The 27,003-nt window shown below is 40.4% G+C and overlaps 1 protein-coding gene across 6 annotated transcripts in view; it reads left to right on the forward strand.

The window, feature by feature from the left end:
* The first annotated feature begins 1,933 nt into the window (after positions 1-1,933).
* The window catches only part of LOC106824789 (UDP-glucuronosyltransferase 3A1-like), a 28,929-nt gene continuing 3,859 nt past the window's right edge, over positions 1,934-27,003 (forward strand). Inside the window, exons 1-7 of one of the 6 annotated variants that reach the window (XM_070519764.1) lie at positions 1,934-2,172; positions 3,688-3,804; positions 4,515-4,616; positions 10,668-10,782; positions 13,212-13,743; positions 16,151-16,382; positions 17,921-18,140. In XM_070519764.1, the coding sequence (XP_070375865.1) occupies positions 2,079-2,172; positions 3,688-3,804; positions 4,515-4,616; positions 10,668-10,782; positions 13,212-13,743; positions 16,151-16,382; positions 17,921-18,140 (1,412 nt within the window). In that variant the 5' untranslated portion in view covers positions 1,934-2,078. The other 5 variants (XM_070519765.1, XM_070519766.1, XM_070519767.1 and 2 more) reach the window with 5 other exon arrangements.

A 27,003-nucleotide genomic window follows, 5' to 3' on the forward strand; every position in this document is an offset into this window, starting at 1 on the left:
AGCTGGAGGTATCACATTCTCTGGTTTCAAAATATACTAAAAGCTATAGTAATCAAAGCATGTTGTATTGGCAGGAAAACAGACACATAGGTAAACAGAACGGAATTGAGAGCCCAGAAATAAACCTACATATCTATGGATACTAGTCTTCAACAAAGGAGCCAAGAACACAAAATGGAGAAAGGAAAGTCTCTTCAATAAATGGTGTTGGGAAATCTGGACAGCGACATGCAAAAGAATGAAAGTAGACCTTTATCTTACATCACACACAAAAATTAACTCTAAGTGGGTTAAAGACTTGATTGTAAGACCTGAAACCATAAAATGCCTAGAAGCTAACATAGGCAGTACATTCTTTGACACTTGTCTTAGCAGTATCATTTTGAATACCATGTCTCCTCAGGCAAAGGAAAGAGTAGAAAAAAAAAAAATGGGACCACATCAAACTAAAAAGCTCCTCATGTCAAAGGAAACCATCAACAAAACAAAAAGACCACCTGCCAACTGCAAGAAAATACTTGCAAATCATATATCCGTCATGGAATTAGTTTCAAAAATATAAAGAACTTATACAACTCAACAACAAGAAAATGAACAACCCAATCAAAAAATGTGCAGAGGATTTGAACAGACAGTTTTCCAAAGATGTACAAATGGCCAACAGGCATATAGAAAGATTTTTAACATCAGTAATTATCAAGGAAACACAAATGAAAACTTCTTCTCATACACTTCAGAATGGCTGTAATTAACAAGACAAGAAATACCAAGTGTTGGAAAGGATGTGGAGAAAAGAGAATCCTCATCACTGCTGATGGGAATGCACACTGGTGCAGCCAGTATGGAAAACAGTATGGAGATTCCTCAAAAAGTTAAATTAGGAAATACCATATGTTCCAGCTATTTCGCTTCTGGGTACGTATGCAAAGAGCAGGAAACACTAATTGGATAAAATATATGCACCCCTATGTTCATTGCAGCATTAATTCACAATAGTCAAGATTTGGAAGCAACTCAACTGCCCATCAATGGATGAATGGATAAAGAAGATGTGGAATATTTATACAATGGAATACTACTCAGCCATAAAAAAGACAAAATCATGCCATTTGCAACAACATGGAGGGACCTTGAGGATATTACACTAAGCAAATTGTCAGGCAGCAAAATTTTGACAAATACTGTATCATTTTACTGGTATGTGAAAGATAGCCAAATAAAAAACACAAAGATAAAGAGAACAGATTGGTGGTTTCTAGGAGTGGGATCAGGGTGGAATGGGTAAAGGGACACATATATACAGTGACAGATGGAAACTAGACTTTTGGTGGTGAACAAGATGCAGCCAAAACAGAAATCGAAACACAAAGAAATTTATCTAATTTTATAAACCAATGTGACCTCAATAAAATAATAAAAACTAAAAAAAATAAAACATAAAAGAGGCCCTCAGGGATATAAAGCAGGAATGGTAGGTTGGTTTCCCTTGGGGCTTTGGTTCCAGAGAGTAGAAACAAAGTACTCCCAGGGAGTAGACACTATTTCCAGGGAGTAGTGTCCCTTGAGTTTGGGACACTAGAAGAGATTTAAAGCAGGTCCCTAGGGAAATGGGGCATGGAGATGGCAATGTGAGGTAATTAGAACGGTTCAACTGGAGGCTGGCTACTATAAGTTTGGAAAGGGTCCATAAACTGAGATAGGTCGAGTCACTTTGAGGTGGAGCTGCCATCCACGTGATTTCCTAAGGTCTCTACATTCCTGATTCCGAGCATTTTCTATGCAGAGAGTGTGGTGATTACCTGGACAGAGAGGGGTTAAGGATCAGCTCACTAACCCCTCCTTCCCACTGCCCGTGGGCAGGAGGGTGAGGGCAGAATGGCCAATGGAGAGGAGCCTAGGGAGGAGCGGAAGAAGAGGAGGAGGGGACGGAGAGAAGAGAGACAGGTGTGATCCATCCCCTCTCTTCCCCCAAGCTCCCAGCCAGTGCCAATCCTTTACCGCCTGTGAACCAGGTGTCTAGGGCACACACCGGTCCCTTTCCCTGGAGTAGGCCACCGGGCTCCATCACAGGAGCGAGCATGGCGAGGCCGCGGGCATTGCTTCTCATCTGCTCCCTTCTGCCTGGGCTCCTGCTCTCAGAGGCAGGCAAAATCCTGACTCTGTCCTTGGTGGGTGAGTGCTTGGTCAAATAATCCAGAGACAGGAGTGTCCCAGGCACCCGTGACAGGGATCAGGCAAACAGCCGTAGGTCAGAGAGTCATTGCATGTGGTTTTCCAGACTGGGCGGGTTTGTTTCCCTGGCTGGAGGATGAAGGGTGGGTGTTGTTTGTAGAGGCAGAGATGGGCTTCTTCCACCACTGAGGTGGAGAAGATAGTTCTGAAAAAACAGAAATACTCTTTCCTCTCTCTTCTTGCTCAGGACCTTCTCCCTATAAGCAGGGCTGGGACCAGAAGTTTAAGATTCAGCCCAGTGCAGGAGACCCAGGCCACCTCCTCCAGGCTGCCGCTTGGCCATTCAGAGTTTCCTTCTAACCTTCTAGGGGTGCGGGCAGTTGCCAGTACGGACTGTGGCTAGTGTTTTCAGACCCTTGGAGGCTGCAGGGGAAAGCTGCTCCTGGGGCAGCAGCACTAATTTTCTGAGCTGCATAGGAGCCAAGGCGGAGCAGGGAAGATATTCCAATGACAGTTAGGAGGGTGGACTGGTTTCATCAGGGGGAAACCTGGAGAACTGACCAGGGCTGAAGAGTGGACCCCGCACATTCATGTTTCTCCTGGCCCCCTCTTTCTTTCACCTGTGCTGCTGGAAGTGTTTGAAGGACTCGTGGAACCATTAATTCTGCATTTTTGTGGACTCAGTTTTATTCCTTTACTTTTGCACCAAATGTAATAGAAAATGAATGAAAAAATATATCATGATGAAGTGTTCATCATAGTATGGAATTTCCCAAAGCTTTATTTCAACCCACAGTGGGCTGTCTTAGATCCCTGTTAGGTCACTGAGAATCAGGGGATCTTAAAGATGGAATGGACCATAAATTATCTAATGCAGCTCCCACTATGTTTTCTTCAGCAGGAAACTAAGGGTTGGTGAAGTGAGGTGCATTTTCAAGATCACACCAGAGCTCCCTAATCGCTTGAACACCATGAATTTACTCAGTGTTTCTTAGCTCAAGACCAACCTCTCCACAGCTCCCACTCTCACCACTTTTCAGTGGGAAGTAGTAATAATCACTCTTTAAGAAACCCTGTAACACCATTAGAAATTTTTTCTTTATCCTGTCTAATTGGTAGCAAGGATGAAGCAAAAGAGCTTGTTCACCTCTTGAAAGCATGCTGTTCTCCTGCCTCCGATTCTGAGAGGGAGCTGGTGTGGTTTGTGAGGTGATGGAAGCCTCTTCTCTGTCCCAGAATGCACTGGGGCTCATCAAGACCCTCCATGATGGGATGCATATGGGGTCATCCCCTCTTCCTGGCTCCCAGGTCTAATATTGATTAAAAACTGGTTATGAGATGTGGGACATTTGCACTTTATACCTCCCCTGGTACTTCAGAGTATGCAAGTCTGGGTGTGAAAAACTACACACCATTTCTGTAGCACCCCACTCCCCATACCCCTGTTTCCAAACTCTTGGTGTTTGCCATTAACTTTTCTCCTGATCTGACTTTCTCTGTTGCTGAGATCCTTAGATTCAAGCAAAGGTCCCATGCTGGAGCAAGATTCAAGAGACGACATTAGTGTGATAGACTTGTACCTCCCCTGGCTATCAAGCTTCTCTTTCATTAGGATCCCAGCATTGTCCCAGGGTGGGTGATATCTTAGTCTTCATGCATATAGGATCATGCAAGCCCACTCCACGGGCCCCCAAGTATCCAGAATATCTTAGTTTGAAGTTCTGCACAATTGAGGCCGAGCTGAGAAAAGTTCTGCCAAAAACATTTGAATCTCAAGGATTTGAGGTCTAAGTAGTGGCTCCATGTCCTTCTGCTCCAATGGCTGTTTCTTGGACTCACATTCAAGCTCCCATATTTCTTGCTCCTACGCTATCATAAATTCACAAAGAGAAGGACTCAAAAAATAGCTGTGATTGATTGTCCTTTAGGATCCTTCACACTCATGCACAGCACTGTGCCCAAATTTCCTCCAGAGCAGTTATTTCTTCAGGACATGATGTCCCATATTGCCCCAGCTAAAATGCAGCATGCACCTTGGGATCAGGAACTCCTTAAGGCCTGAACACCAAGAAGCTCATCACATTGACATGGAGACCAGAGTCACCAGAGGGGACCTTTGATGGAGGTTTGCCACATGTCAAGGATGAGGACCAGCAGGCTCTGGGGGAGTGGGCTAGGGTGTACACAGATTGATAGGGAGAGAATGACTGATGAAGTTTATCTTTCTCTACTCACCATCAACTTTCTATTTCCCAACCCCTCCTGTCCTGGATTTACCACCCTATCAACCTCAGAACCTCTGTTGTCATCATTACAAAAATGAAGTTGTGCATTGTTCCTAGGTGGAAGCCATCATCTACTAATGGATCGAGTGTCTCAGATTCTTCAAGATCATGGTCATAATGTCACTGTGCTTCTTCAGAGAGCAAATTTATTGCTAGCAGGTATCTTTTCTCTCTAATTCTTGATTTCTTCTACTCCAGGCAAAGAACAACAAGGCCTTTTGCATAGAAAGGTTTTTCAAATAGTTTTTAAAATCTATTTGGTTGAAAGAATGAAAAAAGTGTGTCCCTGAGTGCGTGTGTGTTTCTGTAATGTGCTGGAATACTTATGGACTCTATCAACCAGGACTCCACACTCTGTGGTCCCGTATTTTCCTCCCTTACTTGGGCTTCTACTCCATCCAAGCAATCCTCAGCACCTTTTTACAGATTATTTGGTAAATACTTCCTTACAACGTGCCTGGAAATATGATAAACAGATGTATTCAGCCATAAATAAAGTTCCTAGTAGGTAAGGATCCCTTTTCTTTTTCTTTAGCATAGATTAAGTTCTCCTCTTTGATATCTGAAAGTTAAGCAAGGTTTCTCAGTGAGTTCCTTATTTATGCAGCTAAGATCAGAATCTATCACTGAGATGGTAGTGTTTTCCTGAAAAGTCAGTGACTGCCCATGAGTTTGGGCACAGCGATTTAGAGATTCCCAACTGAGTCATTGAATCCCAAGAAGTTTAGCTAAAATGGGCTCATAAATCTTATCAACTTTTCTCTGCTGAGGGACAAGGGAATGGCAGGTCAGAGAACTGAATTGATTAACTCAAGGTCACAGGCAGGCTAATAACAGTGTTGCGTGGATTTAGGACTTTAAGCTCTGGATTGCTCAATCTGTAGTGTTTCTTAGGCTTTGATTTTTCAAAAGAAGAATCCAACATTAAGCTGCATTTTTGGGAACCCACATTTTGAGAAATTATAAAACTTGAAGGTGACTCCAGACTTTGTTATTGCACAGATTACTTCAAAACAATTTTTTTTTGTGAAAAATTCATTTTATTTTTTATTGTGGTAAAATATCCATGACATAAAATTGACCATTTTGTTCATTTTTGTGCACAGTTTAGTGATTTTAGGTACATTCACATTGCTGTGCAACCATCACATCACCGCCACCCGTCTCCAGAAATTTTTCATCATTACAAACTGGAACTCTGTACCTTGTGAACAATAACTCCCCATTACCTGCTGCCCCCAGCCCCTGATAACCACTATTCTACTTTATTTCTCTAACAATTTGCCTATTCTCGATACCTCATACAAGCAGAATCAGCCAAAATTTGTCCTTTTCTCTCTAGCTTATTTCACTTAGCCATAATGTCTTATTTCACTTAGCACATAATGTCTTTGGGTTCATCCAGGTTGCAGCTTGTATCAGAATTGTTTCCTTTTTAAGGATGAATAACATTCCATTGTATGTATATACTACATTTTATTTATCCATTCATCTGTCAGTGGACATTTGGTTGTTTCCCCCTTTTGGATATTGTGAATAATGATGCTATGAACACCAGTGTACAATATCTGCCTGAGTCCCTACTTAAAACCATTTTAATCACCTTCTAGTTTAGGTTCTGTATTCTTCACTAAACATCGTATACATACGTATCCTTTAGCATCTGCCTTCACAGCAGATCTGATTAAATAGCTGCAGTGTATTAACTTTTGGTGTAATTATTTCAACCTGAAAAATTGTAACTAAATTTAATTAAAGCATTAAATTAAAATTTTGGATTGAACCATAATTTTGGTAGCTCCCATGTACTCTGAGAAACTACTGAAAGCTACAGACCTTCTATCCCTTTAACAAACATCTGTACGTCAAAATCTATAAACAACTCAGGGAGTTCCTGGAGCCCTTTTGTTTTATCCTCAAGTTCCAGGCTTAAGTGTCTATAGTTTCTTTCACTATTCCGCTTTCATAGGCATTTCTGAGGCTTTGAAACAGCATATACGTCCTTCACTTCAGCTGTATAGCATGGCTAATGTCTGCAAATAAGGAAAACACATGGTTGGGTTATTTTTTCTGACCTGATGCCAATTTCAGTGTGTTGAAATATTTGAACCATTCATTAACTCCTGGTTTGGACACACTTCCCCATCTCATTTATTCATTTACAGCTTCAATAAATAAATTACATCAGGGCACTGAGGTAGCAAAAGTCTCTAATACTCGCTTGTACTAGTGCTCCAACAGATGTCTGGAATCACAATTGGGTTATAGGTAGAGGCTTATGGGATATTGAGGAGGATGATAGAAAAAGCCTAGACTGCATTGAACAGACTGTTAGTAGAAAAGCAGATGCTAAGAACTCTGCTAATGAGGGTTCAGAAGGAAATGAGGAGCATGGAAAGGAAAATCTATATCATCCTAAAGAACATGTAAGTCACCCTAGACAGAATTTTGGTAGAAATATAGATGTTAAAGCTTCTTGTTGCTTATGGTTAAATGTGAGGGAAAAGAGATAAATTGAAAGAGGGACTATAAAGCATAATGAAACCAGGACTTCATGATTTTGGAAATTCTTAGCCTATCGAGATTGCAAAAGATTCTAAAATTAGGGAATTCACTGTGAGGAAAGCAATGAATTCTTCTCTTATAGAGAAAACCAGTGGTGTGGCTTGAGAACATTTTCTACTGCCTCTGAAGGATTAAAAGGTCAGAAAATTCAGTCTCAGAGAAAGCTCTTTGAAGATGAGGTTTGTGACTCATTGACCCCTTCAGCCATATTGGCAGATGCCAAAAATAGAGATGAAATTATTTTGTAAAAATCTGTGGAGCAGCCTGTTGTCCAGTGGAGTGAATTCCCATGACATACGCAGGAGATCCACAAGGGACTTGAGAATTTCATACCAGAAGACACACTGCCAGTTCGGACTGAGAGAGACAGAACATGATATGAAAGAAGGCTGTTAGACTCCCTCAAAGTAAGAAACAGGCTGATAAACTATTCAGCTGCAAACACATGATGCTTTTTATCAAGAGCAAAGAAGAAGTTGAGGATGAAGCAGTGAGCCCAGAGGGTAGATCTGCAAGCTCACAGGGCTGAGTTTCATATCACAGAGGTTTATTTCCTGTCCTTAAAATCCAATATTGCTTGCCCAGTAGGATATCAACATTTCATAGGACAAGCAACTCATTTTTTACTTTCATTTTCTCCCATTTAGAATGATAGTGTCAGTAACTGGTGTTTTATCCTGTCCCACTATTGTTTCTTGAAAGCAGATAACTTGTTACCTAATTTCATAGGTCCACAGCAGGAGAGAAATTTTGCCCCTGGAAGGATCATACCCAGACTGCCACTGATACCTGAAAAATTATTTGGATGACATAATTTGGGACTTCTGAGCTGATGATATTTAGATGAGATTTTGAACTATGAGTTGATAGTGTGATGCTTCAGGACTTTTGGGAATGTTGGACTGCATTGAATGCATTTTCCATGTGCAAGGTATGTGAGTGTTTTGGGTACAGAGAGCAGAATGTAGCAGTGAAATAATGTTTCCTCAAAGATGTCCATGTCTTAATTCTTGGAAACAGTGAATATGCTACCTACATGGGAAAGGGTCTTTGCCGATGTGATTAATGTAAGGATCTTGAGATGGGGAGATTACCTGGATTATCCCGGTGGGCCTGATATAATTACAAGAGTCCTTCTATCAGAAAGAAGAGTAAGAGAAGGAAATGTGGTGATGGAAGGAAAAGTCAGAATGATGTGATTGCCAGCTGGAAGGAGGCCGTGAGGCAAGGAAGGCAGCCAGCCACTAAAATCTGGAAAAGGCAAGAAAACAGATTGTCCTCTTGGGCTTCCAGAAGGAATGCAGGGCTGCTCACACCTTGCTTTTATCTCAGTAAGACTCTTTTTGGACTTCTGATCTCCAGAGTTACAAGATAATAAGTTTGTGTTGTTTTAAGTCACTGAATTTATTGTAATTTTTTTCTTTTCTTTCTTTCTTTCTTCTTTTTTTGCAGGGGAAGATTTGCCCTAAGCTAACATTTGTTGCCAATCTTCCTCCTTTTTTTTCTTTCCCCCCCCCCAAAGCCCCAGTACATAAGTATGTATAGTTGTAAGTTCTTCTGGTTCTTCTGTGTGAGCCCTTGCCGTAGCATGGTGTGGTTGTGAACCCGGGCCACTGAAGTGGAGTGAAACAAACTTTAAATGCTAGACCATTAGGGCAGGCTTGAGTTTACAGTAAATTTTTATAGTGGCTATAAAAAACTAATACAGTCATCATGGGTGGTCAGAAGAATTCCAGGAGGCACTGGAGGAGGTTGTTGAAGCCTCCACAGTAAAGGCAACTTTGAGTGGCACTAACGGCAGTGCTTATTGTAGTGCAAATTGGGCAGATTATAGAACTTTTTGTTATTTGGGGACCTATTCAAAGTGGGCTAATTTCCGAGTAATAAGCATAAGTAGACTTACGTAAACAAGAACTTTGTTGTCTCCAGAATGCAAAAAGGCCTAAAAATGTTGGACTTGTTGAAATATTGTGGTGTTGTCAGTGAATAGTCATTTCTTGACAGTGTCATGGATAGAGGGGCCTTAGACTGACCACATAATTCCCAGGAATATAACTCAGGTACTGGCCTTGAGCTGTGTTGGGGCAATGGCACATCCCTTTGTGTGAGTCCTTTGTGAATGTTTCCATGTCTTGAATGAGTGTGGCAAATGAATCTCCTTGGAGGAAGAAGTCCTCACTGTAATGTCATACCTGTGCTCCTGGAGAAAGCTGGATATGGTTAAGAGCTTGCTGACAAAGTTTGTTGCCACTGGTAGGGCTGTTGAAGGCCTCCAAGTGTAACCAGTTAAAGGAGTATTCTGTGTCTTCCAAGGTGAAAGCAGCTACAGGTGAGAGCCTGTTGAAACAGTTACTGAACAGAACATAGTAGCCAAATCTATGATGTAAAGTACTTGCCAGTAAATACTTGGATGGAGTGAGTAATTTCACTAAGATTGGGTATAGGAACTTTCATGTGTGGGATCTTGCATTAATCTTTCCCCAGTCCTTTCACACAGTTTGGTTACATGCCCCGACAGATGAAGATACACATGCATTAAGAGAGTATGAAAGGTTTGTTACTCAAATAATAAGGCTTTTTTGGTAAGAGCAGGACAGACTCCCAGCAAATTTGAAAAATCCCTTTGTAGAACAAAGAGGGATGTCTGGTTTGAGCTTTCCTTGTGGGTCGGTTGTTGGGACGGAGTGAGGTTTCCCCCTCATTGGCCTGCCTTGTATGGTTTGAAACTCCCATTAGGGCCACAGGAGGGAGCATGGGAACTTTCTTAACAGCTTGTTCAGATGAGGCACAGAAGAGAGAGTGGGAGACAGGGCTTGAAATCTGGCAGCAGTCAAACATCAACAACAGACAGACTTTCTATCACACGTGGATGATGGAGGGAAAGCCAAGTTGGTAAGTAGAGGTCAGAGAACTCCTGTTTCATTAAGCCATTGAGTACGTTTCACTGAATCACAAAAGTGATTTGGATGTTTCACTTTAAAAAATGAGAATGAGGGGCAGGCCCCGTGGCCGAGTGGTTAAGTTCGCACGCTCCGCTGCAGGCGGCCCAGTGTTTCGTTGGTTCGAATCCTGGGCACGGACATGGCACTGCTCATCAAGCCACGCTGAGGCAGCGTCCCACATGCCACAACTAGAAGGACCCACAACGAAGAATATACAACTATGTACTGGGGGGCTTTGGGGAGAAAAAGGAAAAAATAAAATCTTTAAAAAAAAAAATGAGAATGAATCTTTCTGAAACAGAAAGAGCAGAGGCTCTGGAATCAGAGAGACTTGTGTTTAAATACAAACTGTACCATTTCCTATGGGTGCAACCTTCACAAATTATCTTCAACTCAGTTACCTTTGTTTCTCATCTATGAAGTGAGACAAATAGCTATACCTTTAAAAACTTCAAATGGAAACTTCCATCACTTTAAATTGAAAAGCATTCCTGAATCTTTGTAAAATTCTCAATCCATGTTTTCAGTGTACAAGATCGAATGAATGAGAAAGCAACAAAACCAGAAAAACACAAAAGTTCAAAAAGCAAACATTCAAATAAATATAAAATTATTGGAACAAAAAGATATTGCTATCATCATGCTAATGTCAATCCATGTTGTATGATATTTTTAACTTTTTTAAACATTTGTGTTTTCTTAGGTTTTAAAGAGGAAGAAAAATCATATCAAGCTATCACTTGGCTTCCACCTGAAGATTATAACAAAGAATTTAAGAAATATTTTGATTTCTTTCTGAAAGAAGCTTTGGCTGGCAGGTAATTTTCACTTATTATTAGAACCAAAAAGTTACTATTTTAGTGATACAAGTGAATGGATGGAGTGCGTGTGCTTAGACTGAGGATATGAGAAAGGGATGGCAGGTTGGTTGCATGGCTGAATGGTTTCCTGGATGGATGAATGGATGGATGGATAGTGGAATAGATGAGTAGATGTTTGGAAAAACAATTATTTGTCAACAAATCATCCAGTCCAGTCATTGGAGATTCTTTCTTAATCTGTACTATCCCTCTTCCACTGTAAGCATGAATATATTTCTGTAGAAACCTGCAAGTGTTCTTTGTGGGAACTCCTTGCAATATTTCACTTACCATCTTTGTCTATAATCTCCACAACACAGAAGCTTAGGCACCTCAGCATCTCATTGTTGATAGGGAAATGAGAGTCACCTTTTGCCACTTATTTTTTCTCATTTTTCACACATATATTCATTACTGAAGGAAAGACTTATGAATATTGATTTTGTAGTCCTTGAACATTTGGCCATGTGAAGTCCTCTTAAAAAGCAATCAATCTCATACAATATAAGAGATGAAGGTAATTCCCTTTGCTTCATCTTGAATGAAAAAGCACACACAGTTCCTTAAATGTGGGCATAAAAGTGGAAAGACGGAAATCCTAGTATATCTTGGTTAATTACAATGGCTTTACCCCTTCCTTCTACCTTGAAAATTCTACTTACTAGTTGAGGTCCTGCTCAGACACGACTTTTCCCTAAAGCCTTCTTTCCTCACTCAGATTGGAAGATCCCAGGCCCTCCAGTATGGGTCTGATCAGACCTGCTTATCTGACCCTTAGTGTATATCATCTTGAATTGTTCATTATATATTTTAAGCATATGCTTTGTGTCTTCTCCCCTAATTTAACATTTTTGACGACAGGTAAAGGTAACTGTGCATGTTTGAAACGTTTTCCATTCATCAGCTAAATTTTATAAGTGACTAATGAACTACATTCTAGAAATTTTTTAGAGCATTACTAAAACTATGTAAAATATTTGGCAACCATTCCTTTATTATGTGAAACTTTAAAAATACCCAGCAGAGGATGATTTCAGCCAGTCAGTGCTATTGTGTGATGTGAAGTTGATCCTAAAGATCAGGTAGAGATTTGCATATTGCTAAGGAGTGCTTTGCTTACGGGCCTTCTCTATCTGGGGTGTGATACTGCAGTGGTGCACAATTACAGGTGTGCCAGGTATTGATTCTTTTGGTCCTCCAGGCAGCCGGCAGACCCCTGATGTCTTGAGCCCTTGCACCTGTTACCTCTGGTACCTTAAAATGCAGACAGACATCCTCATCTATTTCCCCACATGTTGTACAAACAGGAAACAGGATCATATTCTATACAGGCAGTGATGGGGAAGAATTGCAAGAAGATAGGTCCCTGGAATAATTCCACACTCAGAGAATAATTACGTCAGTAAGCTTTGCCACTATCTTCTCTGGATACCTCAGCTTTTATTTATTTATTTTTTTAATTTATTTTTTTCCTTTTTCTTCCCAAAGCCCCCTAGTACATAGTTGTATATTCTGCATTGTGGGTCCTTCTAGCCTTGGCATGTGGGACGCTGCCTCAGCGTTGTCTGATGAGCAGTGCCATGTCCGCGCCCAGGACTCGAACCAATGAAACACTGGGCCGCCTGTAGGATAGTGTGTGAACTCAACCACTCGGCCATGGGGCCAGCCCCACCTCAGCCTTTATTGAAGTGGTAATGTTAATAATGTGTTTCAAAACCAGGCCTTTTTTTTCTTTTTTGCGTTGCTTAACCCATGGACACAGAAATGTAAAATTCCTGTTTTTAGTTGAAATTTTCAGTTCTAATATGATCACAGAGTCCCTTGAGTCAGGTGACGTGTCTTCTCCTGAATACACAGAGACTTTTTTTAAAAGCCTATCTATAAGTCAATATTTTGGGCACTGTGTCATCAAGTAACTTCCACAGTTTGGCTGAGTAAACAAGAAAATCACTAATGTAAAGTCAGTACGTAAGTGAAAGTTAAGGAGAACATGCCAGTATTTACCAAGTAGAAAGAGATCTGTGAGGTCTACTGTAGTCATAGAAGGCTCCCAGAGCAGAAGACCCAACAGTGGCAATTCAATTTCAACTGTGACCAGGGATTTCAAGAATTGAGTTCAAAGATAAATTTTCTGATCAACTGGCTTAGAGAGTGCTTGAGATTTGGATCAGAGAGGAGAAGGGAGGGGAGGAAGGAAACGCTCTCAGGACCAGAATATCTTCCAGCCTGCCTGAGAAGAGGCTATTAATGGACAATGATGGAAGAGGATGCTGCTGTTATGTGTGGTCTTGCCCATCTGCAAAAAATCTTTATAGCCCAAGATTCTTTTATGTATTGTGAAATCAACTCCTCCAACAAACATTTATCATTGATTTTCTTTCTCTCAGAGACACATTTGAAAACTTTTTAAAGTATATGGAACTACAGGGACTTCAGTGCAGTCATTTGCTAAAGAGAAATGATATCATGGACTCCTTAGAGAATGAGAACTTTGACCTGTTATTTGTTGACGCATTTGACTTGTGTTCTCCCCTGGTTGCTGAGAAGCTTGGGAAGCCATTTGTGTCTGTTCTTCCCACCACGTTTGGCTATATGGACTTTGGACTACCAAGCCCCCTCTCTTATGTGCCAGTATTCAATTCCTTGCTATCCGACCGCATGGGCTTCTGGGGCCGAGTGAAGAACTTCTTGATGTTTTTTGATTTCTCTGTGAAGCAATGGCAAACCCACTCTACATTTGACAACATCATCAAGGAGCATTTTCCTGAAGGCTCTAGGCCAGTTTTGTCTCATCTTCTAAAGAAAGCAGAGTTGTGGTTTGTTAACACTGACTTTGCCTTTGATTTTGCTCAGCCTCTGCTTCCCAACACTGTGTATGTTGGAGGCTTAATGGCCAAACCTGTTAAAGCAGTACCACAGGTAAGTAAAACCTTAGCTCTCAATAAGGGCTTCGTGCAGAGGTCGTCTGTGCAGAGCTGGTGGTGCCCCTGCCAGTGAGATCCTGGGAGTGAAGGAGGGTGAAGCAAGTGAGGCTCCTAGGGTACACTTTTTAAGCAAGTACTCATTTTCAGCTTCATGTAAGTACAGTGATAGGACTGCCAGAACCCTGAGATTCAGGACTTCCTTAAATGGTACCCCCAGGGTCCTCTCTTGCCTCACCCTATTTCTTGTTCTAATGGAATAAGCCTTTTAATAAGTTTATATTTTTACTTGCGTTGTGTATGATCATATGTCAGGTAAGTACGCAGTAAGCATCCATCACATGTCAAGTGCAAGAATAGTTAAGGAGATGAGTTACTCACAGTAAAACAAACAACACTGTGAGACAGAATGTCACCAAGGCAGGACTGCATGGGTCTGACTGCAGGCATCATCTTCAGTATCCCCGGCCTGTAGAGCCCTGGTTCCTAGCTCTATATAGGCCTCCTGATTTGGTTGATCTGGGGTCTGGCCTGGGTGTTGTAAGTTGTAAACATGCCTAGTTGTTTTGAATGCATAGACTCGGAACTACTTCTAGAAGTTTTCAAAATGGGGAGGAGCTGAGATTATTTGGCTGGCTGATGCCTGTCAGCACTGGGTTGCCATTTTATTGAATTTATCTTATATTTGTATACTCCCACCTGGAGGGAACCAAGATGGTTTACATATTAAAAATGAGAGACAGGCTCAGATGGTGTATGTGACTCTCCCACTGCCTTTATTTCAGAGCCGAGAGGAGCCCTGATTTGGCCTGGGCCTTCCAGGCACCGATGTGTCTACCCTTCCTCTGCTGACCTTGCACTGAGTGAGCAGGAAGAGTTGAGGAATGATCCCTGGTCTAGACATGCTCACAGGAAGAGTTGGAGAATGATTCATAGGCTAGATGGGCTGTGAGTTGGTAGCAGAACTTTTAAGAATGAGCTGGGAGGGAAGACATTTCAGGTGGAGAGAACTGGGAGCCCAAGTGTAGAGGTAGAAGTGAAATGTCCATGACTGTGCATTCACTGCGTGACTCTGTCTAGACCATAGAGTGGAAGAATCAATTGCACAAATATAACCAGGCCAGATTGCAGGAAGGCTTCCACAGGAGGGGGACTCAGGACTTGGCTGGGGGAGGGAATTGTTAAGCAGGAGCATAATGGGAGTAAGGGTTGCAATCACTGTCAGATAATAGAGGCTTTTTCAAAAAAATTTCTTCTCTGGGGGCCGGCCTCGTGGCACACTGGTTAAGTTGACATGTTCCACTTCCGTGGCCTGGGGTTCGCCAGTTCAGATCCCAGGTGCAGACCTATGCACCACTTGGCAAGCCATGATGTGACAGGCATCCCACATATAAAGTAGAGGAAGATGCTCATGGATGCTAGCTCAGGGCCAGTCTTCCTCAGAAAAAAAAGGATTGACAGCAGATGTTAGCTCAGGGCTAATCTTCCTCAAATAAAATTTTTTGTTTTCTGAATTTTCCAATCTCTATATAAGGGTCTTATGTTACTTTTGTAATTATAAAAGGCTCTTTTAAAGTGGTCCTTTGAACTGGTAAATCAGACATTGTTGTGCTGGATGGAATCAGCCGAATAGGGTGAAGCTCTGAGAGTTGAGAAGGAGCCACTGTGGTCCAGAAAGACTCAGGATCTTAAGAGATTTTGAAAGTAAGAATTGACAAAATTATGTTAAAGCCAAGATTGCAACATGAGGTCACAACTCTCCTTAAGAACTGCCTGGAGTACTTTAAAAATAAGGTGCCCAGGTCTGGAGTTGGGACTGGGCATTGCCACTTGTTAAAAAGCCTTCCCATGTGGATATAATTTGCAGTCATGTGGGTGAACCACTGAAGTAGGAGATGAACCACAAAGATCAGTGACTGAGAATATCATGGAATATCAGAGCAAAGCCCATGCCATGGTGCATTGGGTATGGGTGGCCAGTTGCCTTCCTTATTCTGCCTCCACTTCCTATGCCAGCTTCTCCCCTCTAGCCGCCAGAAGTCCCACCATCCTCTCCTGGGCCCTGATCCCCACTGGAATTCCTCCTTGCACTAGCACCTCTGTTCTCACTGTGGAAAACTCCCAAGTGACTGTGTTTCCATGGACCCAAAATGAGTAGAGAATCTGGAATAGCGTGGATAGTAGGATCAGGTTTTCAAAGAAGAAAGATGCTCCATCAACACAATGGGCATGAGCACAATGTAGAGGGTGTTGAGCTGTTCCAGCCATTTGACGATTGTTTCAGGACAGTGAGCTCTGGGAGTGACAGAAAGGTGTGTTCAGTAAATAGCTGACTTTCATTTTATGGATGTCCTGGCTTTTATGACAACTTTGTTCACCTCCTTTCCATTCTTATCTCTCTCTAGGAATTTGAGAATTTCATTGCCAAGTTTGGAGACTCTGGTTTTGTGCTTGTGGCCCTGGGCTCCTTGATCAGCAATTATTCATCCCATGAGCTTCTCAAAGAAATGAACAGTGCCTTTGCTCATCTCCCTCAAGGGGTCATATGGAGGTGTAAGCCTTCTCATTGGCCCAAAGACATCAGTTTGGCAGAAAATGTGAAAATTGTGGACTGGCTTCCTCAGAGTGACCTTCTGGGTGAGGACTACTCAAATCTGCTTCTCTCTTTGTATTTACATGCATCTAGGGCTCATCAGGTTTCTGACTTGTAGTTGGGCAAACCCATCAGCATGAGAAGGAGCCACTGATAGCTAAAGGTAATTCTCCAGAGGGCAGGAATAGAGTGGCCAGTTGGAGTCCTTGGAAAAGCAGGCTATTCTTCCAATAAGATTGGATACACAAACAGCCATCTCCTTTTCATTCTTTTCTATCCCAGGAATGATATCAGCAGCCACCATAGTCACATTGACCTACTGCATTTGGTCTTGAACAAGGTCACCCCAACACAATAGAAAATAACCTGTGTACTCTGAGAGAGTATACCAGGAACACATTGCCACTGTATTTAGTGTCTTCATCTGCACCTGTTTACCCACTTGTCTTTTATACATATAAAATATATATATGTATACACACACACATACACAGGCACACAAATACATCCTCCTTAGCTACAAAGTGTGAATGACTCTTGCCTTTACAACTTTGATGCCTTCAGTGTCTTTGGAATGTCAAAATACCTGAGCATCAAGCTGAGCAACCTCATAGCCAGTTATTAGGTCAATTGAGTCTCCAGTACCAGAGAGCTCCCTCACTCCCCACCAGGTTTACTCTGAGCCTAGTGATGCTTCTTAGAGACTCCTCACTGCCATAGACACTGGTGTATCAGAGGTTTTAAACCATGGTTATGACTCAAAATCATCTGAGGAATTTAAGAAACAGATTCCTGGTTCCACTTCTGCAAAAGTATTTCTCTAACTTTGGGGTGGGGCACGTGGTTTTCATTTCAAAGAGAGACAAGGAGATTCTGATGTACATCCCAGTTGAGTGGCACAGGTTGAGATGAATTCTTCACTATGAACAATCATTTTACTTAGCCCTAAATAAGGATGGGCTGGAAACACTGAAACTGGAAATATCAAGGTATAGAGCCCAGTCTGTTTTCAAGGGTTTTCTCCTTTATTTGAGGAGACACACATACTATGTAAGTTTTATGAATGCCACATGGGTTCTGAAGTCAGTAAATGTGTCAGGAATTCAGGGAAGAAGGAAATTAGTTGGCAGGTGAGAAAAGATTGCTCACAACAAAGAATGAGACAGAGACAGAGAGAGACACAAAGAGAAAACCTAGATGAAATAAGCAAAGAAAGGCACTGGGATGATAGAGAGAAGGATGGATGGATGGGTGGAAGGATGGATGGATGGATTGATAGAGACATATGCCTTGCTTAGCACTATTCTCTACAGATTTCCCTTAGGTCTCATTCTTAGCTGGGTTCTATCTGTGGCAAGGTGTCTCTGTACACAGACAATGTTTCTAATCCCTGTACACAGACAATGTTTCTAATCCTGTATGTTGGAACATCCACCTTGAATGTGTCCCAAGAAAACTCTTCTTTACAATGGCTCCAACACACTGAGAATCCATTGTCATTTTCTTTTGCCCTTTCTGCTTTACCTGGTATTCTGAAACTTTTCATCCTGAAACGTTATGTTCTCTTTCTTATTTGCAACAGCTCACCCTCGCATCCGTCTCTTTGTCACCCATGGTGGGCTAAATAGCATCATGGAGGCCATCCAACATGGTGTGCCCATGGTGGGGATTCCTCTCTTTGGAGACCAGCCTGAAAACCTGTTCCGAATAGAAGCCAAAAAGTTTGGTGTTTCTATCCAGGTAAAGCAGATCAAGGCTGAAACACTGGCTCTGAAGATGAAGCAAGTCATAGAAGACAAGAGGTACGCAGGTCTCTGGGCTTGTGGTCACATAGGCTGAATGAAGACATCAAACATGAAGGGTATCATGTGGGTCTTTTTGCGATAAAACCTGAAACTTCGAGGATATGAAATAATATGTGTGTGATGCTAACAGCTGACCTGTCTCCTCTATGAGCAAGACTAGGCAATTTAGGTAAATGCTGAGGAGAATTTTGTACTTAATGGATTGTGAGGAAATCAAACTACTTACACAGGTTCTCTTTGAGAGGTCTTATATTTCGGGGTACTTTTAGTAGAATTCCAACTGAGTAAGAGGTTGCCTTCCTGTACCCAATATGCTACACTACTCCCTACCTCAGGACCTTGGTGTGTCCTGTTGCCTAGAACACACCTTCCTTTCTCTTCACAGGGATGACTCCTTCATCACATTTGGGTCTCATCTCCAAAGCTGCCTCCTCAGAGAGGCCATCGTTTTTTGTCAGTCTTATCTAGACTCCTCTCCTACCCACTCCAATCATAATTCATTATTTTCTTCTTAACACTCCTCAGGACCTATATTATTCCATTTCTATAGATTTTAATTTATTGTCTGTCCCCCACACTAGAAAGTAGAGAGTAAGCCCCCCAGGACAGCAGTGGGTCTCGTTTTTCATGATGTTCCCAGGGCCTAGCACAGGGCCTGCCACAAAGTGAGTCTGAAGGAATTTCTGTTAAGTGAGTTGCTAACAGGGCCATCGATGTCTTAGGTTACTTAACATGCAGCAGCAGGATCTCATATGAAGAGAAAAAAAATATATTTTTTTTTCCTTTAACTAAGAAGGACTGAGTAACCTGGAGTTCAAGGGCACAAACCTGAATCAGACCTCAAGGCCTAACATACTACCTTGCATGTAGGAGCCCCATAAGTAGTCCTTGTGAGATGGCTGAAAAACAGCCACATAGGTTGTGACTTTTAGCCCTAGAAAAGGTGTTAAGCTCCAAGAGTCAGAAAACTCAGAAATTTTACATCTATTTGGTATCTTATGTGTTGCAAATTGTTCAATCCCTGAAAAATGGGTTTGTAACTTTCATTCAATTTTCAAAGACCTAGACCCAAAATGGACATGAACCACTGGCTCCTGTGAAGGAGTCATCTTGCCTGGAATGGTCCCCAGGCATCATACATTAGGGCTGGCTTCATAACTTGTGGGGCCTGATGTAACATGGAAACGTACAGCCCTTGTTATAAAGTTCTAACATTTCAAGAAGGTGATAGTAGAGAATTGAATCAAGCACAGGACCAGGCTAAGTGTGGGGCCATGTGCAAATATGCAGGCTGCAGCCCATGGAGCTAGTGCTGGTCAACAGGATGCTGTGAAGGGGCAGGAAAGTGCAGGTGTCCTCCTGGGACACAGTCTTCAGAATCATATCTGTCACCTAGGCCAGACACCAGCACAAAGTAGGTGCCCAATATATGTATATAATAATTACATTGTATTTATTTTCTTTTTCTGGATTTTAATGGTTTGGATGGTTCAATTATTTCTGCCACTTTTTTTTTAACCTTTTTTAAATTGAGGTAACTGGTTTATAACATTATATGAATTTCAGGCGTGCATCATTATATTTCAGTTTCTGTGTAGACTACATCATGTTCACCACCCAAAGACTAATTACCATGCATCACTGTACACATGTGCCCTATCCCCTCTTTCAGACTCTTCCCTCCCCACTTCCCCTCTGGTAACCACCAATTTAATCCCTGTATCTATGTGTTTGTTTGTTGTTTTTATCTTCTACTTACGAGTGAAATCATACAATATTTGACTTTCTCTATTTGACTTATTTCGCTTAGCATAATACCTTCAAGTTCCATCCATGTTGTTGCAAATGTCAAGATTTCATACTTTTTTAGCTGAGAAGTATTCCACTGTGTATTTATACCATGTCTTCTTTATTCACTCATCCATTGATGGACTCCTAGGTTGTTTCCAAGTCTTGGCTATTGTAAATAATGGTTGAATGAACATAGCAGTGCATATATCTTTATGCCTTCATGTTTCCCTACTCTTTGACTGAATACCCAGCAGTGGAATAGCTGGATCATATGGTAGTTCTAGTCTTAATTTTTTAAGGCATCTCCATACTGTTTTCTGTAGTGGCTGCACAAGTTTGCATTCCCTCCAGCAGTATATGAGGGTTCTCTTTTCTCCACATCTTCTCCGACACATTTCTTGACTTGTTAATTATAGCTATTCTGATGGATGTGAGGTGATATCTCATTATAGTTTTTATTTTAATTTCCCTAAAAATTAGTGATGTTAAACATCTTATCATGTGCCTTTTGGCCATCTGTATATGGTCTTTGGAAAAAGATCCATTGCCTATTTTTTAATTGGGTTATTTGTTTCTTTGTTGTTGAGTTGCATGAGTTCCTTATGTATTTTGGATATTAACTGCTCATCAGATATATGGTTGCAAATATCTTCTCCCAATTGTTAGGTTGTCTTTTTGTTTTGTTGATGGCTTCCTTTGTTGTGCAGAAGTTTTTTAGTTTGATGTAGCCTCATTTGTTTATTTTTTTCTTTTGTTTCCCTTGCCTGGTGAGATATGATATTTGAAAAGATGCTAAGAGTGATGTTGAGCATACTGCCTATGTTTTCTTTTAGAATTTATATGGCTTCAGGTCTTACATCCAAGTCTTTAATTCATTTTGAGTTAATTTTTGTGTATCATGTAAGATAATGGTCTAGTTTCATTCTTTTGCATGTGGCTGCCCAATTTTCCCAACACCATTTATTGAAATGACTATAGTTTCTCCATTGTATGATCTTGGCTCCCTTTTGAAAAGTTTACTGTCCGTAGATGTATGGGTTTATTTCTGGGCTCTCAATTCTCTTCCATTATCTGTTTGCCTGTTTTTCTGCCAGTACCCTGCTGTTTTGATTACTATGGCTTTGTAGCATATTTTGAAATCAGGGAGTGTGATAACTCCAGCTTTGTTCTTTTTTCTCAGCATTCTGTTGGCTATTCAGGGTCTTTTGTTGTTCCACATAAATTTTAGGATTCTTTTATTTATTGTGAAAAATTTTGTTGGGACTTTGATATGAATTGCACTGACTCTGTAGCTTGCTTTAGAAAGTATGGACATTTTAACTAAGTTAATTCTTCCAATCCATGAACATGAAATATCTTTCCATTTTTTTGTGTCTTCTTCTACTTCTTTCTACAATGTTTTATAGTTTTCTGTATACAGGTCTTTCGCATCTTTGGTTAAATTTACTCCTGGGAATTTTATTCTTTTTGTTGCAATTGAATATGGGATTTTATTCTTAACTACTCTTTCTGCTACTTTGTTGCTAGTGTGTAGAAATGCAACTGATTTTTGTATGTTGATTTTATATCTTGCAACTTTACTGTATTCATTCATTATTTATAATAGTTGTTTTGGTATATTATTTAGGATTTTTTATATATAAAATCATGTCATCTGCAAATAGTGACCGTTTTGCTTCTTCCATTCCAGTTTGGATCCCTTTCACTACTTTTTCTTGCCTGATTTCTCTGGCTAGGACTTCTAATACTACATTAAATAAGAGTGGTGAAAGTAGGCATCCTTGTCTGGTTCCTGTTCTTAATGGGATAGTTTTCAGTTTTTCACTTAGAGTATGATATTGGCTGTGGGTTTGCCATGTATGGCCTTTATTATGTTGAGGTGCTTTCCATCTATACCCATTTTATTCAGAGTTTTTTAAATCATAAATGGAGGCTCTATTTTGTTATATGCTTTCTCTGCATCTATTGAGATGATCATGTGACTTTTATTCTTCATTTTGTTGATGTGGTGTAACACATTGATTAATTTGTTAATGTTGAACTATTCCTGCATCCTTGGAATACGTCCCACTTCATCGTGGTGTATGATTTTTTTTAACATATTGTTGCATTCAATTTACTAGTATTTTGTTGAGTATTCTTGCACCTATGTTCATCAATGATATTGGCCTGTAATTTTCTTTTTTGTATTGTACTTGTCTGGTTTTGGTATCAGGGTAATTGGTTTCATAGAATGTTTTAGGAAGCCTCTCCTCCTATTTGACTTTTTGGAAGAGTTTTAGAAGGATAAGTACTAAGTCTTTTTTTTATTGAGTTCATAATAATTTACATCAATGTGAGATTTCATTTGTACATGATTTCTTGTCTGTCACCACATAAGTGCTCCCTTTCACCCCCTATGCCGCCCCCACCACCCTTCCCCTGGTAACCACTGAACTGCCTTCTTTGTCCAAGTACTTGTTTATATTCCACATATGACTGAAATCATCTGGTGTTTGTCTTTCTCAGACTGGCTTATTTCGCTTAGCATAATTCCCTCTAGATCCTTCCATGTTATTGCAAATGGGATGAATTTGTATTTTTTTCTGGCTGAGCAGTATCGCATTGTATATATATACACCACATCTTCTTTATCCAAACATCAGTCGATGGGAGCTTGGTTTGCTCCCATGTCTTGGCTATTGTGAATAGTGCTGCTACGAATATACGGGTGCATATGTTCCTTTGGATTGTTGATTTCAAATTGTTTGGGTAGATACCCAGTAGTGGTATAGCTGGGTCATAAGGTAGTTCTAGTTTTAGTTTTTTGAGGAATCTCCATACTGTTTTCCATAGTGGCTGCACCAGTTTGCCTTCCCTCCAGCAGAGTGTGAGTGTTCCCTTCTCTCCACACTCTCTCCAACATTTGTTACTTTTAGTCTTAGTGATTATAGCCATTTTAACAGGCGTAAGGTGGTATCTTAGTGTAGTTTTGATTTGCATTTCTCTGATGATTAGTGATGTTGAACGTCTTTTCATGTGTTTATTGGCCATCTGTATATCTTCTTTGGAAAAATGTCTGTTTATCTCCTCTGCCCACTTTTTGATCAGATTGTTTGCTTTCTTATTGTTCAGTTGTGTGAGTTCCTTATATATTACGGAGATTAACCCCTTGTCAGATATATTATTTGCAAATATTTTCTCCCAATTGGTGGGTTGTCTCTTTGTTTTGATCCTGGTTTCTTTTGCGTTGCAGAAGCTCTCTGTTCTGATGAATTCCCACTTGTTTACTTTTTCTTTTGTTTCCCTTGTCTGACAGGACATGGTATTTGAAAAGTTCCTTTTTAGTTCGATGTCAAAGAGTGTACTATCAATATTATCTTCCAGGAGCTTTATAGTTTTATAGTTTCAAAATTTCACTAAGTTATTCATTTTGTTGGCATATAGTTTTTCATAGTATTTTCTTATAATCCATTGTATTTATGTGGAGCCTGTTCTTATTTCTCCTCTTTCATTTCTGATTTTGTTTATTTGAGCTTTTTCTCTTTTTTCTTTTTAAGTCTGGCTAGGGGTTTGTCAATTTTATTTGTCTTCTCAAAGAACCAGCTCTTTGTTTCATTGATCCTTTCTACTGCCTTTTTTGTTTCAATAGCATTTCTTTCTGCTCTGATTTTTATTATTTCTCTCCATCTGCTGACTTTGGGCTTTGTTTGTTCTTCTTTCTCCAATTCAGTTAGGTGTAATTTGAGATTGCTTATTTGGGATTTTTCTTGTTTGTTAAGGTGTGTTTGTATTGCGATGAATTTCCCTCTTAATACAGCTTTTGCTGCATCCCATATGAGTTGATATAGCATGTTATTATTTTCATTTGTCTCCAGATATTTTTTGATTTCTCCTTTAATTTCTTCAATGATCCATTGCTTGTTCAATAGCATATTGTTTAGTCTCCACATCTTTGTCCCTTTCACAGCTTTTTTCTTGTAATTAATTTATAGCTTTATAGCATTATGATCGGAGAAGATACTTGTTATTATTTCAATTTTTTCAAATTTATAGAGGCTTGCCTTGTTTCCTAACATATGTTCTAGCCTTGAGAATGTTCCGTGCGCCCTTGAAGAATGTATATTCTGCTGTTTTTGGATGGAGTGTTCTATATATCTCTATTAAATCCAACAGGTTTAGCTTTTTGTTTAATTCCACTGTTTCCTTGTTGATTTTCTGTCTGGATGATCTGTCCAATGATGTGAGTGGGATGTTGAGGTCCCCTACTATTATTGTGTTATTTTTGATATCTTGTGTTAGGTTTGTTAATAGTTGCTTTATGAACTTTGGTACTCCTGTGTTGGGTGCATAGATATTTATAAGCATTACTTCTTAATGGAGTGTCCCTTTGATCATTATATATTGTTCTTCTTTGTCTCTCTTTACCTGCCTTATCTTGAAGTCTACTTTGTCTGATATAAGTATTGTGATACCTGCTTTCTTTTGTTTGCCATTAGCTTGGAGTATCATCTTCCACCCCTTTACTCTGAGCCTGTATTTGTCATTGGAGGTGAGATTTGTTTCCTGGAGGCAACAAATTGTTGGATCTTGTTCTTTAATCCATCTTGCCACTCTGTGTCTTTTTAGTGGAGAGTTCAATCCGTTTACATTGAGGGCTATTATTGATGTATGAGAGCTTAATGCTGTCATTCTGTCACTCGTTTTCTAGTTTTCCTGCATTTCCTTTGTTTCTCGCCCTGTGTGTTTTGGTCTACCCATTGAATTATGTAGTTTTTTATGATGTGTTCCTTAGTTTTTTCCTTATTTATTGTTTGTGTCTCTGTTCTGCTTTTTAGTTTGGTAACTACCCTGAAGATTGTATTCAGAATCTCATGTATAAGATAGTCCATTTTCTGGTGGCCTCTTATTTCCTTAGCCTAAACTGATTCAGTCCCTTTCCTCTGCCCTTCCTAAGCTATTTTTCTCATATCTTATTCCAACTTATGTTGTCAGTATGTGGTTAAAGTGACAAGGTTGTCTTTGTTTTTGGTATTTTCCTTCCCTTTAGCCCTAATGCCATAGTTGAATATTTGCTATCCTATTCTGATTCTATCTATTTGTCCCCTTGCTCTGTGTTTTGTGACCCTTTCTCCCTTTTTTTTCTTTTGTTCAGGTATGAAGGCCTTCTTGAGGATTTCTTGTAGTGGGGTCTCATGCATGGCTACAAAGTTCCTTAACTTTTGTTTGTCTGGGAAAGATTTAATTTCTTCCTCATATCTGAATGGATTTTGCTGGATAGGGTATTCTTGGCTGAAGATTTTTATCTTTTAAAGTTTTGAATATGTCATTCCATTCTCTCCTAGCTTGTAAGGTTTCTGCAGAGAAATCTGATGAAAGTCTGATAGGAATTCCTTTGTAGGTTGTTTTCTTCTGCCTAGCTGCCATGTGTATTCTTTCTTTGTCATTCATTTTTGCCAGTTTTACTACTATATGCCTTGCAGTAGGTCTTTTTACATTGACAAATCTAGGAGATCTGGATGCTTCCTCCACACATATTTCCCTCTCATTCCCTAGATTTGGGAAGTTCTCTGCTATTATTTCTTTGAACAAGATTTCTGCTCCATTCTCCTTCTCTTCACCTTCTTGAATAGTTGTAATTCTTATGTTGCATTTCCTCATTTTGTCAGATATTTCTCAGAGACTTTCTATTTCTTTTTAGTCTCACTTCTCTCTCCTCCTCTATCTGGAGCATTTCAACATGTCTACCTTCAATTATGCTGATTCACTCCTCTATGGTGTCCACACGAGCATTCAGGGAATCCATATTTTGTTTTATCTCTTCCATTGTGTCTTTCATCTCTAATATTTCTGATTGATTCTTCTTTATAGTTTCAATCTCTTTTGTGAGGTGGCTCCTGAACTCGTTGAATTGTTTCTCTATAGTCTCTTTTACCTCATTGAGTTTTTTGATGATAGCTGTTTTGAATTCATTGTCATTTAGTTTACATATTTCTGTGTCCTCAGGACTGAGTTCTGGGTGCTTGTTGTTTTCTCTCTGGTCTGAAGATTTGTTGAAGTGCCTGATGTTGGAAGGTTGGGTCTTTCTCCTTCTGATATTATTTAGTTGCAGTTACAGCCTATCACCACTGGGTGGGGGTTGAGACCCACGTGTTCTGAGCCTTCTGCCTTCAGCAGAGATGGCATGGTGTAGGTCGGGGGAGGGGTGCTTTCTCCTGCATGCAGTCCCAGGTTTCCCCATCAGCTCTTGGTCTCCTGGGGTCTTGGCTTGATGAGGTCACCCCGCATGAAAGCTTTTGCCTTGTTAGAGGGCTTCCCTCTAGGCTGCAAGGACCCTAGGGAGTCCTGGGTGATCCTGCTGATGCACAACCCCTCCCCCACTCCTTCCCTCATGTAGCCTCCTTGCAGCAGAAACCGCAGTCTTTAGGGGAGGGAGCGAAGTTCTCTCTTACCCCATTCCAGCTCCTCCAAGGAGGGCTCCAGCCACTCCGCCCTCCGTCATGTGACTGAGTGTCTCTCCGAGGTTTTTGTGCTGTTACGGTATTTTCTGTTGGAATATGGTTGCTCCCTTTTGTCATATGTTGGAGGGGAGAGAGTCCCAGGCAAGTTCACTCTGCCGTGATGCTGACATCACTCCTCATATTTAAGTCTTTTTTGAATGTTTGGTAGAATTCACCAGGGGAGGTGTCTGGTCCTGGACTTTTGTTTTTTGGGAGATTTTTGATTACTATTCCAATCTCTGTACTGCTGATTAGCCTATTCAAATTCTCTATCTCTTTTAGATACACTTTTGGAAGTTTGTATCATTCTAAGAATTTATCCATTTCTTCTAGATTGTCCAATTTTTTGCTGTGTAGCTTTTCACAGTATTCTCTTATAATCCTTTGTATTTCTGTGGTATCCGTTCTAATTTCTCCTCTTTGTTTCTGATTTTAGTTATTTGAGACTTCTCTCTTTTTTTCTTGGTGAGTATAGCTAAAAGTGTGTCAATTTTGTTTATATTTTCAAAGAACTAGCTCTTAGTTTCATTGATCCTTTCTATTTTTTTAGTCTCTATTTCATTTATTTCTGAATTGGTTTTTATTATTTC

This window comes from Equus asinus, chromosome 10 (genome assembly GCF_041296235.1).
Source record: "Equus asinus isolate D_3611 breed Donkey chromosome 10, EquAss-T2T_v2, whole genome shotgun sequence".
NCBI classification, from domain to species: Eukaryota; Metazoa; Chordata; class Mammalia; order Perissodactyla; family Equidae; genus Equus; species Equus asinus.